At 47.5% G+C, this 19,708-nt stretch overlaps 2 protein-coding genes across 2 annotated transcripts; one reads left to right on the top strand and one right to left on the bottom strand.

Annotated features, from left to right (window-relative positions):
• Positions 1–267: 267 nt before the first annotated feature.
• LOC123950464 (serine protease 40-like) lies at positions 268–5,674 on the bottom strand. The gene is made up of 3 exons (XM_046018229.1): positions 5,353–5,674; positions 3,631–3,797; positions 268–585 (listed from the first exon to the last, which is right to left on the bottom strand). Exons 1-3 carry the CDS (start codon positions 5,672–5,674, stop codon positions 268–270), a joined length of 807 nt encoding a protein of 268 aa, XP_045874185.1.
• Positions 5,675–17,965: 12,291 nt separating this feature from the next.
• GPR148 (G protein-coupled receptor 148) lies at positions 17,966–18,914 on the top strand. The gene is given in 5 exon segments (XM_046018228.1): positions 17,966–18,152; positions 18,155–18,232; positions 18,235–18,478; positions 18,480–18,858; positions 18,861–18,914. Coding segments are annotated over 5 exon segments (942 nt in total).
• The last annotated feature ends 794 nt before the right edge of the window (positions 18,915–19,708 follow it).

Genomic DNA, 19,708 nt, shown 5'->3' with positions numbered 1-19,708 from the left:
TGCTTGGCATAGAATAAAGCTTTACATAACTTTCACTTTGTCTCAGTCACGTTCCTTTGATAACAAACCCAACAGAAGGTAGCTCTGATAGGTCCAAAACAGGAGCAGGAAGCTTATTTGATTATTTTTATTTTGTCAGGCCTGTAGCAATCCACAGATGGACAAGCGAGTTCAGAGATGGACACAGTTAAGAAGAATGCAGAGTCTATTGGAACTAACATAGACAAGTTTGTGGGGGAAGGGGCAGGAGGGGCACCATGGGGTCCATCACAGTGTCCTTAGGGAAATCAGCAGCAGAAGGAAGGTCTGTGAAGACACAAGGGTTATGTAGGTGGTGGGCTTGTGGACCGTGCCCAGAGAACTGAAGTCACTCAAAATAGGAGGTTTTTCCTGAGGAGGAGCAAATGAAGGATGGGGATTAGGCGAGGTGCTCTGCTTCTCACTGATCCAGTTGGAGAAGTAGGTGATCCTGGTGAAGACGCTGGGACTTATGGGGTAGTGGCAGGCCTGACTCCAGCTAGACAGTCCCATCAGAAACCAAGTACTACTGTTCAGCTTGCAGACCAGGGGGCCCCCAGAATCTCCCTGAGGAAAGAGGCAGTATGAGTTGTGAGAACAAAGATAAAGGGGGATACATATGGTTTAGGCAGTATGAAGACAATGCCCTTGTCCTCCACCAGAGTGGAATTTAGGACACCTTGTGTCAAGTGGGCTATGAGTGGTTCTTATCAGAATCACCTGAAGAATTTGGAAAATCCAGACACAGGGTTCCACTGCAGACTTTTTCAATCAAAATCTCAAGGGTAGGGGCACCTGAGTGGCTCAGTGGGTTAAGCCTCTGCCTTTGGCTCAGGTCAATATCTCAGGATCCTGGGATCAAACCCCACATCAGGCTCTCTGCTTAGCAGGGAGCCTGCTTTCCCCTCTCTCTGCCTGTTTCTCTGCCTAGTTGTTAACTCTCTCTCTCTCAAATAAATAAATAAAATATTAAAAAAAAATCTCAAGGGTAGGCTCTGGAGATCATTCACAAAACTGTGGAGGGGACCTAGGCTAGCAGTCACAGACCTATGAGAACGTACGGAGGGGCTCCAGGTTTTGGATACCAGCCCTTTTGCTCTCAGCTCTATGTGAGAGAGGGTACCACCTGAAGTCCCATGGAGCCTACAGGCCTCTGGCTGAATCCTCAACCTAGTACTACATTCCCCCTCAGCCTTTGTTTTTGGACTTCTTAAGGTCTCTAGTTTTCCCTCTAATTCTTTGTTGAGCTTCTCTAGAAAATGCAAACTGTTAGATATGTCAGAGGAAAAGAAGTGATGCCCGAGTCCAGAGTGGTAGGGTGGTCAGAATAGCAGGGAGCCCAAGGGGTTCCAGAAGGATGCTGGGGCCTTGGAGCTCTGGACCAAGGCAGGAAGATACCTGCTACCATGGATGTAATGCCTACATCTTATGGTTTAAAAAGTAGGGACCAAAGAAACACAGCATCCATCCAAGCTTCTGTTCAATAAACATGACTTAGTCCCCTCTGTGTGCAGAAGACACTAAAGTGACAAAAAACACAGACAATAGATCTTGCATCTTCAGATGCAAGATGTGGAACAGAGGTGCCCAAGGGGTGATGAGCAGCAAGAAAGGCTGCCCTACCTAGGCCATCAGAGAGCCTCTGAGCCAAGATGGGAGGAACGAGCAAGGCTTGATCTGGAAGATGCAGGTACAGATAATTAGCTTGAAATAGGTAAAGCCAAGGAGCAACAAGGCCAGGTCACAGCTCTTATCAGATGGGAAGGTAAGGGGAAACCAACACATTCAGACACTCAGAAGGAAGTAATGTGACCTGGTCCAGATTCTAGAAGGATGGTAGGCTGTTCTGGGGCTGGGTGAAGCACAGCCAGTGGCAGGGCAGAAATCAGCACAGGGAGCCCAGTCAGGACACTACTATGTGCAGAAAGAGTGTGAAGACAGGAAAGAAATGGTGGGGCACAGGATTTGGTATATCTGATGCTTTCTTTCCATCTAAGGTAAAAATGGATCAAGGCGAGAAAAGCAGGATAGAGCTGAGTGGTGGGTCCTCAGCATGGGGAGTTCAGAAAGAGATCAAAGAGAGCAGGAGAGAGGTGAAGGGCTGAGCTCTGAGTGTGTTGGGAGATGCTGCAGGTGCATGGCTGAGCACCATCTGGGAGGAGATCAGAGGTGGGACCTAGGTATCTGGCTATCTTGATGGGAGCACTGTGGAGAAAGGGCAAGCACAAAAGTCTGATGGAATGGGCTGAGGCAAGAAGGTGAAGGGAACAAGCAGGAGAGGGCCCGTGCAGACACCCCTTGGGTAAGTCCTGCTGGGAAGACAGGATGAGAATCAGGGGCCAGGGCAGGGGTTTGGGGAGGAGAGAAGATGTGTGTAGGGTGTTTGAAGAAGGGAATCACAATAGTATGTTTCTGAGCTGGTGGGAGATGGCCAAGGAGAAAGACAAAGAGCTTTCAGGAAGGAAGCCGGTGGGGGCCACAGCTTCCGAGGAAGACAATGGTTTTCTAGGTTTGACTATGGTTGTGCTACCTCACCTAGGGCTATCCACTTCCCTCTCTGTGTCTCAGTTTCCCTACAATAAAAGAGAAGGATTCCACAGTAGAAAACATTCTTAACACATATCTAATAACATACTCAGTTCCTACAATTCAGTAGGAAAGGCACACAACCCCATAGAAATAATGGCAAAAAACTTGAATAGATACTCTTTAAAAGAGGTAATATATAGATGAAAAAGTGCTCATCTCCATCACTCACCAGAGAAATAAAATAAAAATCACATGTAATTGTTAATTTGAAAATGGCGGACAACATGAAGTACCAGAGACAACATGGAGTAAGAACAGCTCTCAACCACTGTTGGTGGGAGTGCAAATTGGTACCAAGCAGGTTACAAACCTGCTCTCCAGTGTCTTTGAGAGATGAAGCTTGCTTATGGCACAGTAATTCTACTCCCAGGGTTACACCCAACCCAAATATGAACCCAGGTGCACTAAAACATATGCACTAGGATGTTCATAGCAAATCTATCTGTAATGGTTTCAAGTGGAAGCTATCCAAATGCCACCAAGACTAGAATGGATGGATAAAATGATAATATATTCACACAGTGGGTCACTGTATAGCAGTAAATGAACAATGTAAACCACACCTAAGATGAATAAATCTTGCAAACATGATATTGCCTGGAAGAGACCAGATGAAAATGTATTCTATATAATTCCATGTATGTAAGTCTCAACACTAATACACAGTGTTTCAGAAGCCAAAGCTACTCTCAAGAATTTAGTGACAGGAAGGTGGTATGAGGAGGACTCATACAGGTCCTTCGGTGACAGTTTACATGAGCATGCCAATTTCTAATAATATATCAAACAACACATTTGTAAATTATACCCTTTTCTATGTATGCTACATACTTCAATAATTTATTTTTAAGAAGACATGTATGGTATTAACTAGTACTCTTTGAGGGCTTCTGACTTTCAGCTCTGACACTTCAGGCTGGGGTGGGCTTAGGAGGAAGAATCCAGGGGCTAGGACCAGGTTCAGAGAAGACAGAAGGGGACAAACACCACAGGAGAAGACAGGCAGTCTGAGTTCCCACTTACTTGGCAGATGGACTTTCCTGTCATGAGGTCCCCAGCACAAAACATATCCCCGTGTATAGAATATTTGCTGCTGCTGGAGTCTGGCGATTGGAAATACATTTTACAGACCTCACTGTCAATAATGCCAACTTCTCCTTCTTGCAGCTGAAATGGTGCAGCCAGGAAATCTGCAGCAGAGTTTGGGTGGGGGAGAGGACAGATGTGGGGTGGAGCCTGGGAGGAAAGCTAGCTCCCTCTGAAACATGCTGCCAATTCTAGCTGACAGGATTCGGGAAGTCTCTCAGAGGACTTGCAAAGATGAGGGGACAAGATATCCAAGACAGACAAAAGAGCAAATGAGGGGCCTGCAATAGGGGCCAGGAGGGAGGCATATGTGGCTGCAGTGAGGTGGGAGTGGGGGTTGTAAAAGATGAGGCAGGGTCATAGCAGGGTCTAGAGAAAGCAGGGTCTCCTCACCAGGATGTGGATTTCAGATTTCATTCTAAGCACACTGGGAAACCAGCAAAGGGTCTCCTTGTGTTTTGAAAGCAATTAATGTATGCAGAGCTAGAAGTAGAAGCACAGAAGGTGGGAGCTGGGAGTCCAGGCTTGGTTGCACTGATGTGCCCGCTAGATGCCAGGTGGGTTGAGGTAGTATAACCAATAAGACATGGCCCAGCCTCAAGGGGCAACTGGTCTGTGGATGCATCCCATGTGGATTCTATTTCCACACATTGCTCACAGATCTGACTGGTGTTTGCAAGGGGCAGCACAGTGTCACAATGACAGCTCCCTCCTGGGGTGTGCTTGCCATGTGCAGTCCTCACATGTTCTCAGGGGCAGCCCAGGGCCAGCAGCTATAGTCAGGGGAGGGCGTGGAGGAAGGAGAGCTGCAGGCTCCATCTGCTCCTTCCCTCCTGCTCTAGCCTGTGACATCCCCTCATGCCCCAATTCCTTCCCTCTGACTTGTCCTGTAGAATCCTCCTTGCTCTGCTAGTGGTTCTTCTTGAGTGATAGTCCATCCCAGAAGGGTGTCTCTGGAAATGCTGGAGAGTTGGCTGTTCACATGTCTAGAGACTGTGACTGACATTTAGTGGCCAAAAGCACAGAAAAACAAGTCTTCCCCAAATGTCCCCACTGAGACACTCAGCCAGATCCTGGCAGACCTATGACCCTACAAATCATACCAAATTTACATTCCAGTTTCTTCACTCTACATTATATTTTCTAAGTCAAAAGTATTCACCATTGTGTAAAAAGGCCCACCATTTCTCCGGTATCATCCTAAAAATATACAAGCCGAGCAAGCTGGCAAAATGGGAGTTTTACTTGAGTTAATGGATAAGGGGATGTGAGAGTTACAGAGGAAAATATCCTTAAGCCATAAACACCCCAACTTTGCCTCCTGGGCCAGCAAGCAGGCTTGCTTTGATTTCCTTACTGCTGCTCCAAAACCTTCCATGGCAAGGGAAGCCTAAGAGGTGTTTGGTGAATCCTTGGAGGGGTTTGACATGGTCCCAAGCAGAACCTTGGAGTCTGAGTGGAATCCTGAATGGCTTGGAGTCAAAGAGCCCAAGTTCCTGATTCTGAAAGTTAGAGATACTCAGACTTTTCGATCCATGGGCAGAAGAAAACTTGCAACTTGAGATGGATATGGTATCAGGACTGGAAGGGTCCTACAATGGGCATCACGCCTCCCTCCTTCTTGGCCTTTGCCCCCCTGCCTGTCCTACCCCTACTCACCATCCTCAGTGATCATCCCCCAGCCTGTTATCCAGCAGCTGCTGTGAAGGGGTAGCTTCGTGGTTGGCCCTGGGAGGCAGGCAGGGAGAATGTGGGATGTAAAGTTCACAGACAGGTGCAGTTGCAACAGGGCGATGTCACTGCCCATGAAGTAGTGTTTGTTAAATTCATTGTGAACAATGAGTCGATACACAGTCATCTGCTGGCTATGCTCAGTGGGATGCTGGAGCTGATGGTACCCGAGCAGGATCCGGTAGTCAGATGGTTCATGGGACCTGTTGTGAGAAGCTGCATTATCACCTGTCTCCTCTGTGTGCTGCATCCTTGTACCCTCACCTGACTGTCTAACCCCAACTCCCTCAACCCAGACACCACCATTTTTCCAGAGGTAGCTCTCTCCTCCCTAATCATCTTGTCAGCTGGGTTGGATGCCTTGTCTGTAGCCTCAGGCTATCTGTCCTTTGAAAGTGTTTGATGGCTTCCCCCATATGTCCCCAAATCAAAGAAGCAGAAAATCTCAGTGCTGGAAAGAAAGAGCAGAACACATAAAACTATACCTCTTCATTTTAGAGGAAAGAATACTTGGCTCATTCCCAGCTCTGATCAGAACACTTGGAACATCCCATGTCTTGAAGTAGTTCTCAAAGACCCCATTTTCCAACCCATGATCCATTCCCTCTTCCCAGTCTTCACATACACATACTTCTTCAAGCCTGTCCCCATCTGGAGACAGGCATTCAGTGAGTCTGTGTGGAGCAAATAGGGGAACTCATGTAACTGAACTCCTTGTTTCTGGAACATGATCAACTTTCCAACACAAATGGCCTGCTTGTGCTGCTACTTTGCCGGGATTCCACATGTCTATACTCTTCTCCCATAAGGCCTCTTTAGTTCCAAGACCCTGTTCTGATGGGATACATGGCATTTCCCCTGACACTGGCTCAGAATCCTTTCTCTTGCATATTCTGGCCTCTCCATTTTGCATCAAAGTAGTTGGGTTTATGTCTCATTTTCCTAATAGTATGAGAAACTTCAAGGTCTGCATCTCCACATCCTCCACAGGGGGCCTCAAATGGGCCCTGGCACCCATGGGTGCTGAATCAATGAACAGAACCCAAGTGGGGTCTCAAATCTAGTTGATGCCAATAGCTCTGACCTCCTCTGACTTGGAGCGTGATGTTCTCCCCACTCCCTCTGGGCACAGAGTAAGTTCAGGATAAAATTGAGGAGCTGTGCACTGTCCTAACTGTCTGCATCCTGTCTCCCAGGACAGAGACCATTTGCTTCATGCCTCTCTCTGGCCTATAGGGACGATGATGACTACAGGATCTCTAGGCACATAGTTCTACAGCGTGACAGGAATTTCTGGGTACTGGTTAAATAGGCAGTGGATGCCTCCAGAGAGAAATGTGCTAGAATGGTGGGTGGTTAGGACCCAGGGAAGTCTCTGACAGTTGTGCTGATGATGACCTTTGAATGGTCTGACTGGAAGAGTATAGAATAATTGCTCATTTTGTCCAGGGCCTGACTGATGCTCCCTCAGGCCTGGGAAGTGAGGGTTCTGAAACTATTGTTGTGATTTAAAGCCTAAAGCCTGTGCCATATGTTTAGCCAGGGACACTACACATCCACTACCATCTGCATAAGAAGAAAATGAAACACCCTGAGATCTTGTTGGACTGTCTAGAGCTGGGCAAGATTCAGAAACCAGAGTCTACCTTGAGTGAGAACAGGACTTAGAATCCTAAAGTTTAAGGAAGACAAAGAGTGGGCTGGAGGCAGTTCCTTTGGAATTAAAGTCTGTTTTCCAGTGCTGATGATCACAATTGGAGTTAATTTCCATTTAGCTATTTAAAAGTAATGTACATGTAGCTGAGATAACCATGCCATCTAGGTAAGTATTACCAAAGTGTGAGGAGGGGGGCAGATGAGAATATCCCCAGAGGGAGAGATGAGGTAAAGGGCCTTTGTCCTGGGAGATGTGACCTCAGACAGTCAGGAGACTGGACTCAGGTGGTGAGTAGGGATGTCACTCAAAGTAGAGGGGACTGCAGGCTCAAAGGCAGGGACAACAGACTTTCCTTAAGGATAAAGGGTTGAGACACTTTTTGACCCTCTTCTATTCTGCCCATCTTGTGCTCCCTCCCCAGTCCCACCCTGGCAGTTGGGTGCATTGGGAGCACATACTTTTGGAAGCAGTGGGCAGCTGAGATCACCCAGTAGGCATCTATGAGGGCAGCTCCACAGATGTGCTTGCCAAGGTAGAGCAGACTGGCCTGCCATGGCCACCGTTGATCAGGTGCATTCTGTCCACCAAAGATCTTCCCACTTACTGCTGGCTTCCCACACACTGTGGAGACAATCCTACCCGTGAAGCCTCTCTATTATGGATGCCAGCCTCACTGTCTCCAAATGTCAGCATCAACAGGCTCAGGGGCACCATGGACACTTCTCACTTTCCAGCTGGGAAATACAAGGCCCAGGGTGAAGTGACACGGCTCATGTAACAAAGGGCTACCTGGCTGGTGACAGTAGTGCTAAGGAAGAAGTCTCTGAGTCTGCGTAAGAAAAGCGGGGGTGGAGGGCAGTCATCGAAGGGCACAGAAGCAGGCAGCTGCAGGGGTGCACATCTGCACTTACTGGGGTACAGAGGTCCCAGAGGTGGTGCTTCCCCAGGCCCTTCCCCAGACCTTATTTAACTTAACTAGCACACCACTGTTTGAAGGTCTCAAAACAGAGGACTTCTGAGGGATGCTGTTTGCTCCAGGCCACTGACAATTAAGTCAGATCCTTCCCTCCTCAGCCTAATATTCTAGGGAAACTGAGGCCAAATGGAACACATTATGCCTGACAACTCTTCTTCTGAAACACTGCACTCCCATTCTTAAAATGAAGAGATCGTGAAGGCCCACAATGACAGGCTAGTGAAAGACCTCTGCCCTTGAACTGAAGATGCTTGAGACCCTGAGGGAAAAAGCCTGGTCTTCTCAGCCTCGGCCCTCCCTGACCCAAGGAAGGACCCACCAGGGACCCAGAGACTCTAGAGCCCCACTTAGCCAGGTAGAGGTCCTCCTGGCTTGGTGGGGTTTGGGAGGGCCACTTGAGAAGTAGGTTAGCCTGATGCCCTTTGCCTGCTCACTCACCATCTGTGGTGGTTCCCTTGGGCTCAGCATGCAGCAGCAGTGGGCATAGCCAGAACAGGGCTGTGGCCAGCACGCAGGCCCCCTGCCAGCCTGGGCCTGAGCCCTTGGCGTGGGCGCTTGCCATCCCGCCAGTCCACGACTGTCTCCCGGATGTGTGGACCGCATGGCGCGAGGCTGAGGGGGCCGCTGGGAAACCGCCTCGCGCGGTAAGAAGTGCCCCTTTCCCAATCCGCCCTGCGGCCTGCTTGGATAGCCAGAGAAGTCAGTAGACCTCAAGTACCTGGAGCCGGGAGCCCCCGGGCTGATGGGGGAAGCAGAGGGCACATAGGGTGTTCTGCCCAGGGACCCCAGTTTGATGGCAGAGACATCCAGGGCAGTTATGTGTATGCCCAGGAATACGCACTAATGGTCAGAGCCTAAGCGCTTCTATAATGTCACCAAATATTTCCAACTGGCTTTCAAGATCCAATCGCCTCATTTCTGCCCCTCGCCCGTTCACATAATTAAGTCAGACCCACCATGGATAATTCCCTTTTTTAAACTAACTCATGCAAAACAGCATGGCTTAATCATGGGTGGATATTTCATCAGAAGGGCATTATGCAAGGGTATGGGTTGTATAGGAAGTCCAACTTCTGGCTGCTAACCACTCATGTTCTTCCCCAATGAAAAATTATTCACTATCTCCCAATTCTTCTTCTTCTCCTTCTTCTTTCTTCTCCTTCTCCTTCTTCTTCAGCTGCTTCTTCTTCTTCTTCTTCTCCTTCTCCTTCTTCTTCTTCAAGATTTTATTTATTTGACAGAGAGAGAGAGAGAGAGAGAGAGAGCGCACAAGCAGGGGAAGTGGCAAGCAGAGGGAGAGGGAGAAGCAGGATCTCCCCTAAGAAGGGAGTCCCATGCAGGGCTCAATCCCACGACCTGGGGATCAGGGCCTGAGCCAAAGGCAGACACTTAACAATTGAGCCACCCAGGCACTCCCAGTAAAGTCTTCTATATAAACTTTAAGATCATGGCCTGCCAGTGTAGACATCCAATCATCTTGTGATCCCCCAAGACAAGCCTCATACCTAAGTTCCCTTGCAAATTAAACCTGTCATCTACCAATCTGCAGCAACCTGCCTCTTTCTCTAGCCTCTCCTTGCCCTCCGTGTCCAGGGGCCAGTCTGTGAGCCAACCTCATCTCAATGTAAACATTTCATCAGCTCCAAGTCCAAAATCTCATTATTGAAATTCTCTAAGTTAGGTGAGGATGAGGTTCTAAGATTTAACCCATTAAACATAGTTCTTAACCACAGTTCTTCCTCCATTTACAGAACTACCTACTTAACATTCCCAACATAGGTTGGTGAGACAGGTCAGGAAGGGGATAAAAATCACAGGCATTGCCATTCAAAGAGGGAGGAGGAGAGGAGATGGAAAGCAAAAAAGAGTTACGTCTGTCCTACTGGGCAAGGTCTCAAGGCCTTAGGAAAAAATTCTCTGTGACTCTTGACTCTGCCGTTTGAACTCTTGATCATCCTTCCTTTTTTATTTTTTTTTTAATTTTAATACTTGTTTCTTATTCTCTGAACTGTTTTATTTTTCTTTCCCTTTTCCTTACTTTTTCTTGCCCTTTAATTTTTCCTTAAACTTAACAGGAAAAATCTATAAAAAGAACATTTGTAGTGCTTTAGAGATTTACCTGAATGAAATTCTGATTTTTTCTGTGCAAGTCATGCAGTCCTTAATTGATAATTTCATGAATTATAGGTGCAATCTCAATGACTATATTTTAAAGAAGAACTTTAAAATACTGCTCTAAATTCATTTGAAATAATGGAGACTCACTGTAAAAATCACAAAGAAAATAATAATTTTGAACACTTATACCTGTCCTTTTGCATGGGGGAAGGAGCACATAGTGCACAAAATTTGCACCTGAATAGTTCTGTCAGCTTGCTTCCCTCTAGTGTAGAGCTGAGGGTCCAACTCCATTTTGAACTTTCTCTGATCCCTGTCCGTACCAGACCTTCATACTTCTGCTGATCTCAACTCCGGAATTCTGTGCTCCTTGTGTGGATTTCACTAGTTTTCACAGTGCTGGACGGAACCACATCCACACATATTTTTGAGATAATTCCTCCAAATTAGCTTCCTATTGAGAAGTTATGTATATACCCTCCATCCCCACCCAACCCCCGCCACACACACAAAAGTTGAAAACCCTAATATTAGGCAGAGACATAGAAGACAAGCTTGAGAGTTTTGAAGGGAAGCTGGAGGAAGCCAACAGAATGGGGAGGGTGGGGAGGCATAATGATTGGTCCTCAAAGGAGGAATCAGAAGTTGGGGAATAGAGGCATTGCGGAAGCTAGGAATAACAATTGGACACACCAGGCAAGTATGTCTGAGGACAAAGGCAGCCTCCCAAAGAGAAGCCACAGGAAAACTGTTTTCAGGGAATGCAGGAGATAATAGGGACTTTGGAGAGGATGAGGTACAGGAGATTTGCTGTTCACCATCTGGGCTGCTTCTGAAGTGCTCAGGGGGGAGCTTGTCATCTCCACAATTATGTACCTTGGCAGTTTGCAGGTGAGGAAACTGAAAAAGAAATATTACATAGGAAACAGTGACAGGATTCAGCCTCAGGTCTGCTGATGCCCCCTTATGTCCAGCTTCTAGTCAATCAGAGCCCTAATCTTTTCCCCTGCTTGTCCCAACTCCATGCTATTTCCAAGAGAATGCAGAAGATAGGCTTAGGACAGGGCTGCCACCATCGTGAGCTGGGTGGGTCTGGAAAAATGGAGGGTGTGCTGTGAGCAGAGGCAGGTGCAGAGGAGCAAGCACTGTGAGGTCACACCTGGGGGGATGGACTGTCGTAATTCCTACTCAACATGAGGAACCAGCATACCAGAGAGGCAAAATGACAAGCAGGTGGGTCAGTGCCAGAAGTGGGCCCAGCTAGCAGACTCTAGAACCCGTGACCAGAGGCATAGTTCCACACAGCCTCTCTGCAGTCTCCACTCAGAGACAACCTACAAGTGCTGGGATAGGACAGCACCTTCCCTTCTAGCGTTTTCATGCCCAGTCAGGTTTTTCTACGTTCTCTTTCCTCCAGTAGTAAGCTCCTCTTGAGCCTTGCCACAAGGTGGCAGCATTAAACTGTTTGAGATTGCCTTAGCCAGCTTCTATCTCCAGACCTAGGGCATGGCATCCATCCTCTTAGGTACACTGATTTCAGGTAGTTACTCTTTCCACCATTTCTAGCTTTAGTGTACCCATGTCCCTCCAACCTCCCCACCATCTGCACCATCTCCCCACCATCTGCACCATCCCAGACTTTTTAATGGCTCCCCCTGCATCCTTCCCCACCAAGTGGAAACTCACTCTCTCTAGGAATTCCCTAGGCACTAGTCTTAAAAACATTGTCTTCTCTGTTCTGTCCTGTGGGTGTGCTGTCCCCCTTTCCCACCCTTCTCTTGCACTACAAGCTCCCTCAAGGCTGAAGCTGCGTTCTTGTGTGTGTGTGTGTGTGTGTGTGTGTGTGTGTGTGTGTGTGTGACACAGCCTCATTGTGGAGAGAGGATGTGTAGTAGGGCTACTGCCCCTGAGGCTCGTGATGGCCTTTCCCTCCCCAGCCATAGAGGGCAGGGCCAGGAAGAGCCTGATCCACCCACACCCTGAGCACATTTTCCCCTCTCTGTGAAAGAGATCTGTGTGGAAAAAACACCTGGCCTACAATGTATAATATTGAGTAAAAAATGCAATAGCAGAATTAAATCACAGTACAATACCAAACACGAACATCAATACTATATAAGCTTTGGGAACCATATATTGGCAATGAAAGTTTAAATACATGGACAGGAGGAATATAGACCAAATTCAGAGTGGATGCTTCTCCCTGGATAGGTAGGAAAGAGAAAAGGCTGTGTCACACACACAAGAATGAATAGTATACAATATTTTATTTATCTACATATGTAATAATAAAATGATATATAAAATTATTGGAAGCAAATATGGCAAAACATGAACATTTGTTAATTTTGGATAGTAGGTCCAGGAGCATTTGTTAACTCCTTTCTGCATTTTTCAATGTATTTAAAATAGTTCACAATGATAATAAAAGAACAAAGTGTGGTATATTAACCTTCAGAATTAAATAAATGGACAAAATAAATCCCAAGTGTGAACCAAATAGTACAGGAAGCAGCAGGGTGATGTGATGGAGAGGACCTGCATCTACAGAAGACAGGAAGGAGCTGCTTCCAGAGCAGAGGCAGGAACAAGCTGAAGGGACTGGCCATGGAGGAGCGTGCCAGATAAAGAGGACTTAGTGTGAACAGACTGGGCTGAGAGAGCAATGGGTAGTTGCTATGTAGGGAGGAGTGGCCACAGGGCTTCTTCAACTAGAATAGAGTCAGGGTGATTTTCCAGGCTTTATGGAGGGTTTTGGGGTCTTTAACTACAGGCAGAGTTAAAGAGGCTTTTCAAAGGTGTCCCCTGTATGCTAAAATCCAATAAAATAAATTTACTGAAAGCCTCAGTAAGTGCATGGATAAAAAGTGTCTCTGACTACTGAAAGGCTGATGACACCCTAATGTGAGTAGAAGGTGAGTTGTAGGCTGGCCCTGAGGAGCAGGAGGCACTCGGGTTTACATATGTGCAAAGAAGACCAAACACTGTGTTCTTTCTCTCCCAGCTGTCTCACCCAGGCTCCAGGTGTTATCATCCATTTATTTTTATTCCAGGATTTTCCAGGTAGAAGTGCTGAGCCAGCAACACCCTGAAGGGGAAAAGGGGCATGGAGGTAAATAAGCTTTAGCCCTGCACTAGAGGAGTTCAGTGTGGTAGAGAGTCAGGTCAACAACTGAACACAAGAGATGCAGAGAGTAGTAAGGGCTATGGGAGCTATCAGGATTTTAATTTCTCTCTCATCAGTATATATTATTTAATTATTTTAAAAATCTGGGTTTAACCAGTGGCAGATGACATTCTAATATTTTTTGATTATGGATTAAAAATCTACTAATTCTAAAGGAATCAGTATGATGAAGATCTCTAAGACCTCACAGACGGAAAAGTCAACTGAGGACCTTTCTTTGGAGGAGCATTCCTCTTCTACCCATGTGGTACATCACAAAGAGACCTCACTCTGCCTCCAGACCTCTTCCAGCCCATTGTCCATCTGTCCTCACAGAAGGTAAATTTTGTCTTGCTCTGAGGTATAAATTGCCTCTCGCCCCCCCCCCCCCCACCCCGCTCCTGCCACAGCCAACATGACCCAAAGACACTGCTGGGTCCTTCATCCTCCTGGCTCTGCTCAAACTGGATTCCTCACTCTGAACTTCTACCCCACCTCTTCTTTAAGTCCCTGGCTTAAGGACAGGCCATTTAAACCTCAGCCTGGCATGTTCATGATCCCTTTCTGTGACAGGTACTGAGGGTGTGCTGGTGAGCAGGACCCCCCCATGGAGCTGATTCTGATAACAATGTTAGACATGACTCACACAAGGAAACACTAAGACAAATTGTGGTAAATAGTATAAAAGAAATAAAAGTACTATATGCATATAAAGGAGATAGCTGTGGCCCATTCCAAAGGCCAGTAGACGTTTGTCAGAAGAGTTCTTCAAAGTGATAGTTGGCTGATAAGGAAAGAGGGTAGCAAAGTTCCCAGGCAGCAAGGGTCATTTGTTCTTTAAGGAACTGAAAAAAGGCAAGTGAGCTGGACCACAAAGACTGGAGAGAGGGAAGGAGGTACTAGGGATGGGCTGTACTCGGTCTCATGTACCAGGACAAAGATCTCAGTCTTTATCTTCAGAGCAATGAGAAACCAGTGGACGGTTTTATTTAACATAGCAGCAACATGCTGATGAGGTGGCAGTGATCACAATGATGGGGAGAATGGAAAGGAGGAGGAGGAAGATTATGGTGATGTGGTGATGATGATGGTGGCAAAGATGATGCAGGGATGTCAGTGATGAAATAAGGATGAGAGTGATGGGATGGTGACAGTGATGCTGATGTGGTGACAATAATGGTGATGATAAAGATACGAGGATTGAAAATGAATAAACAGGGGCGCCTGGGTGACTCAGTGGGTTAAAGCCTCTGCCTTCAGCTCAGGTCATGATCCCAGCCAGGGTCCTGGGATCGAGCCCCACATCCAGCTCTCTGCTCCACAGGGAGCCTGCTTCCTCCTCTCTCTCTGCCTGCCTCTCTGCCTAGTTGTGATTTCTCTCTGTTAAATAAATAAAAAAAAAAAAAAGAAAATGAATAAACAAACAAACAGAAATCAGAGCCAGGCCTATAAATACAGAGAACAAACTGATGGCTGTAGAGGGAAGAGGGTGAAGGGATGGATGAATGGGTAAAAGGGAGAGGGAGCTACTGGCTTCAGTTATTGGATAAATGAGTCACGAGGCTGAAAGTCACAGCCAGGGAGCACAGTCAATGGTGTTGACAATGCTATGTGGTGACAGATGGCAGCCACACTGCGGGGAGCACTCACTGAATCACTCTGCTGTACGGTGACAGATGGCAGCTACACTGCGGGGAGCACTCACTGAATCACTCTGTTGTACGGTGACAGGTGGCAGCCACACTGCGGGGAGCACTCACTGAATCACTCTGTTGTATGGTGACAGGTGGCAGCCACACTGCGGGGAGCACTCACTGAATCACTCTGCTGTACGGTGACAGGTGGCAGCCACACTGCGGGGAGCACTCACTGAATCACTCTGCTGTACGGTGACAGGTGGCAGCCACACTGCGGGGAGCACTCACTGAATCACTCTGCTGTACGGTGACAGGTGGCAGCCACACTGCGGGGAGCACTCACTGAATCACTCTGCTGTACGGTGACAGGTGGCAGCCACACTGCGGGGAGCACTCACTGAATCACTCTGCTGTACGGTGACAGGTGGCAGCCACACTGCGGGGAGCACTCACTGAATCACTCTGCTGTACGGTGACAGGTGGCAGCCACACTGCGGGGAGCACTCACTGAATCACCATGTTGTACGGGGACAGATGGCAGCCACACTGCGGGGAGCACTCACTGAATCACTATGTTGTACAGCTGAAATTAATGTAACACTGTGTGTTAATTGTACTCAAGAACCAAACAATAAATAAAAAAATTAAAACAAATGTGTGTACTGAAATGCTGACAGATGATGGTGGTGATGAAGAGTCCAGCACCAGAGCCAGCCAGGAAGGCAGTGGCAGGAAGACCATCTGCGACGATGATGAATAGAGGATGGAAACAACAAATGATTTGGAGTCAGACACATCTGTGCTCTACTATTTTCTGGGTGCCTTTGAGAAAATGCCTTGACCTCACATATGCCTTGGTTGACTTGCTGTGTAAAGGATTCCTTTTTTTTTTTTTAAGATTTTATTTATTTGACAGAGAGACAGATCACAAGTAGGCAGAGAGGCAGAGAGAGAGAGAGGGAAGCAGGCTCCCTGCTGAGCAGAAAGCCCGATGCGGGACTTGATCCCAGGACCCTGGGATCATGACCTGAGCCAAAGGCAGAGGCATTAACCCAGTGAGACACCCAGGTGTCCCCTGTGTAAAGGATTCCTAAAGGTGAAATGATGTCTATAAAAGTGCCTGGCACCCAGGAGCTTGACTTTCAGTTTCCTTTGTTTCTCCTTGACACACATGCATGCAGCTAGTGGAGGTTCTCTCCACTGCTTCATTCCTGCAGTTTGGTCAGGTGACATGGCCTATTGCTGAGGAACATTGTGTGGCTGCTAAGAGCCCAAGAGCTCCCGTTAGGGAGAGTCGTCACTCCAACTTGAGAGTCTTGGCTGCTGGCTGCCTGTGGACACTGCTGGGTGAGGGGGCTTCTGCTCAGGGCTACCCACTACCCACTGCCCACTACCCATACCTGTCAGTCTTGCACTTCGCTCTAATACCACAGTGAGTAATTCCTATTCACTACCAAATCTGGGGGACACAGCAGCAGGGCCTTTGCATGTCTTGGGAAAGGTAGCTTCTTCCTGGTCCTGAGCCTTCCCACAATGTGAATATACACAAGGCATTTAACCTCTTTGGGCTCCATTTCCCACCTGAAATCTGTCTTGCTGGATCAAGGAACAACGCGAGATTCCTGTGTCATCATGTGGCAGTGTCCATATGCAGTAGATGCCCACAGTGAAGAGGTGTGCAGTCACTGTTAGCTTCTTTCTCTCTCCCTTGGCGGGGGCGTGGTGGTGGACATAGGGGCCCATCCACTTGGTGGTTTGAATTTGTTGGCCTCGACCTTGTCCATAGTTTCAGTTTATCTCCAGCTTCCTGGAGGGTGCCTTCTGGCTGGTCCCTGGATAGGGACTGTCCTAGCATCCTAAGGCTTTAGATATGTCACACATGGTGAAGACTTTATTTCTAAAGTGACATGTAGATTCATTAACCTGCACTACTCATTTCCCCTATATCAGTATTTGGTTTTCTATAACACCCATAATGTGAAGTCTTCAGTTTCTATACTGCTGAGAAAGCAAAGGGAAGAAAAAGGTGAGTGCCCATGTAGTCAGAGGGTCCTTAGATGAGGGATGCAGAGTTCTGGTGTATTACTTGCCATATCTGGTCCAGGTGGCATTCATATGAAGCTAGGCCTCTTATGGTTCAATGTCTAAAATTTTTGTTTCTCTCTGATCCTAAGAACATTCTGCCTGTGCTCAGGAAGGCATCAGCTCTGTGGTAGCTTCTTCCCAAGGCTCAGCATGGTGTTGGGCTGAGGCCTGGAGAGAGACTGCAGAGGGGTTGGAGGGGTGCGACACAAGCAGCAGGTACTTGGGGCATGGAGCAACTAGTGCACTCTGTCTACAGTGAGGACAAGGTACGTCTGTGGAGCAGAGATGACTCAAGCCTCTGGAGAGTGTGGTAAGGTAAGTACTTACATGTATTGAGCATTTACTCCAGGCTATACATTGCATTAAATATGTTACCACTAGATTTTTGCAACATTTCCATGAGGTACGTATGAGCAGCATTCATATTTCACAGATAAGGAAACAAATGTAGAGAGTTTCCCAAAGTCTCGGAGCCAGAATCTCAAGAGAAGAAAGCATGCTCACCTAAACCAGAGGTTTAGGTGCTCCCTAAATCAGGGAGACACTTCTTAAGAGATCAGTGACCATACATCATGGTAACAGCCTGATCCATTTAGTTGTACACATACACACGTAGCCAGGACAGCTGGCAGATGTGCATGAATGTAGGAACCCCTGTGTGAGCAGAATTTTGCTTTGTTGTTTTATTTTTGTTAAACAGTCATTTCTAAGGCCTGCTCAAGCACAGCATTTCTACAGAGGAGTAGCACCAACAGAACCCCTGCATGGGAGATCCACACCCCGGGAAGGTACAGAACCAACCATCTGTGAGAAAGCCTGCCATTCTTGCCAGGAAGCATGAGGGATCAGCTGGACACAGCAGCCTAGCCAGCCTCTGATCAGCTCATCAGTGAGACCCTTACATGCTCCAGTTAGCCAGCAATGCCTCTCTGAGCCTCGGAGACCTTAGGGTGCCTGTCACCATGCTGTTCTGGTTGTTCCTCACCTCAAGCCCACTACCTATAGCCACCCTTGCTCTGAGCTCCCTGCTGCTAGTAACCATCCTGCAGAGCTAGAGACTCTGGCAAGAGCCCCACTACCTTCTGCTGGCAGATCTGGACTGGCCTACCTTGTCTTCCACACGATCATCTCCTCCAGCAACCTGGGTAGCTGGGCCCTGGGCCACATTGCCCATCTGTTCTCACAGATGCCATCTTCGCTGCCTCTACGAGCATCATCCTATCCTTCGTGGTCACTGTGCTGCACACCTACCTGGCAGCTATTTATCCTCTGCACTACTTCTCCTTCATGTCTTATGAGGCTGCCCAGAAAGTGGTGGCCCTCATCTGGTTGGTGGCTTGCTTCTTCTCCTCACGTCTCGTTTGGCTTAGCAAGAGGCAGAATGCCAGGTTAGAGCAAGAGGCCTCATGCATCCTTCATGGACACTGAACCAGGCCATGACCCCCGGGTCACTGTCACCGACACCTGAATTTTATGCATTCTCTTGCTGTGCACAGCTCTCATCATCTACTGCTTCTGGAGGATCTATGCAGAGACCAGGACTTCAGGCATCTGCATGCAGGGCTATTCCCGGGCCAGGGGTACCATGCTTATCCACACAGTGCTAATCATGCTATATGTTAGCCCAGTTGTGGTGTTTTCCCTGGACATCTTGCTAACCAAGTAACACCACACTGATGTCAGAATTCATATGTGGATCATGGCAGCCAACAGCAACGTGCTTATGATGTTTCCTCATGCCATGCTCTCATATCTGTATGCACTCCATTACTGGCAGCTGCTAGGGCAGTCCTAGCAGTCCGGGGTCACTTCTCATCCAGGAAGCACAGTGATATCTGCAGTATTTCTTAGAGCCACAGACATCACAATCTAGCAGACTGAGGTTAAAAATTATATGTTGGGTGCCTCAGCATCCAATTATTGACAACTCAAAGATATACTTGTGCAACAGGACCTTTTTTTTTTCACATTTTATTTCATTTTATTTTTTTTCAGTGTTCCAGCATTCATTGTTTATGCACCACACCCAGTGCTCCATGCAATACTGCCCTCCATAATACCCACCACCAGGCTTAACCAACATCTCCCCTCCCTCCAAAACCCTCAGTTTGCAACAGGACTTTTAAGATGACCTCAATTGATGGTTTTCAACATTTCAAAAGTTTTTAAGTAGAGGAAGCTCATTCTCACTGAAGTGAAGATTTTCTACTTGAAAATGAAAACAAAGAAGTGATTCGTCAGAGCTCTGATCAAAATGGAGGTAAGACCCTGATCTGTGCTTTTCCAATGGCTTCCACCATATCTTTTACCACCACTGGTAAACCATTGTTCCTGACAAACACACAGAGGCCAAACCATTACTAAAAGTTTGAAACTGGAGAGTAAGCAAGCAGATCTGCTGAAGCTGGGACCATGAGCCTCCATTTTGGCAGCTCCTCAGTATATGGGAGGAAGCAGAACAACCTAAGAACCATCTATAGTGGGGCGTGTCATGAAGACATCTACAAACATGGAACCCCCTTAAGGCACCTGGGTGGCTTAGTCAGTTGGGCATCTGCCTTTGGGCTCAGGTCATGGTCCCAGGGTCCTTGGTTGGAGTTGCCACGAAGGGCTCCCTGCTCAGCTGGGAATCTGCTTCTCCTTCT

The sequence above is a fragment of the Meles meles genome, chromosome 9 (genome assembly GCF_922984935.1).
Source record: "Meles meles chromosome 9, mMelMel3.1 paternal haplotype, whole genome shotgun sequence".
Classification (NCBI taxonomy): domain Eukaryota; kingdom Metazoa; phylum Chordata; class Mammalia; order Carnivora; family Mustelidae; genus Meles; species Meles meles.
This window is presented reverse-complemented; position numbering and strand designations above follow the sequence as displayed.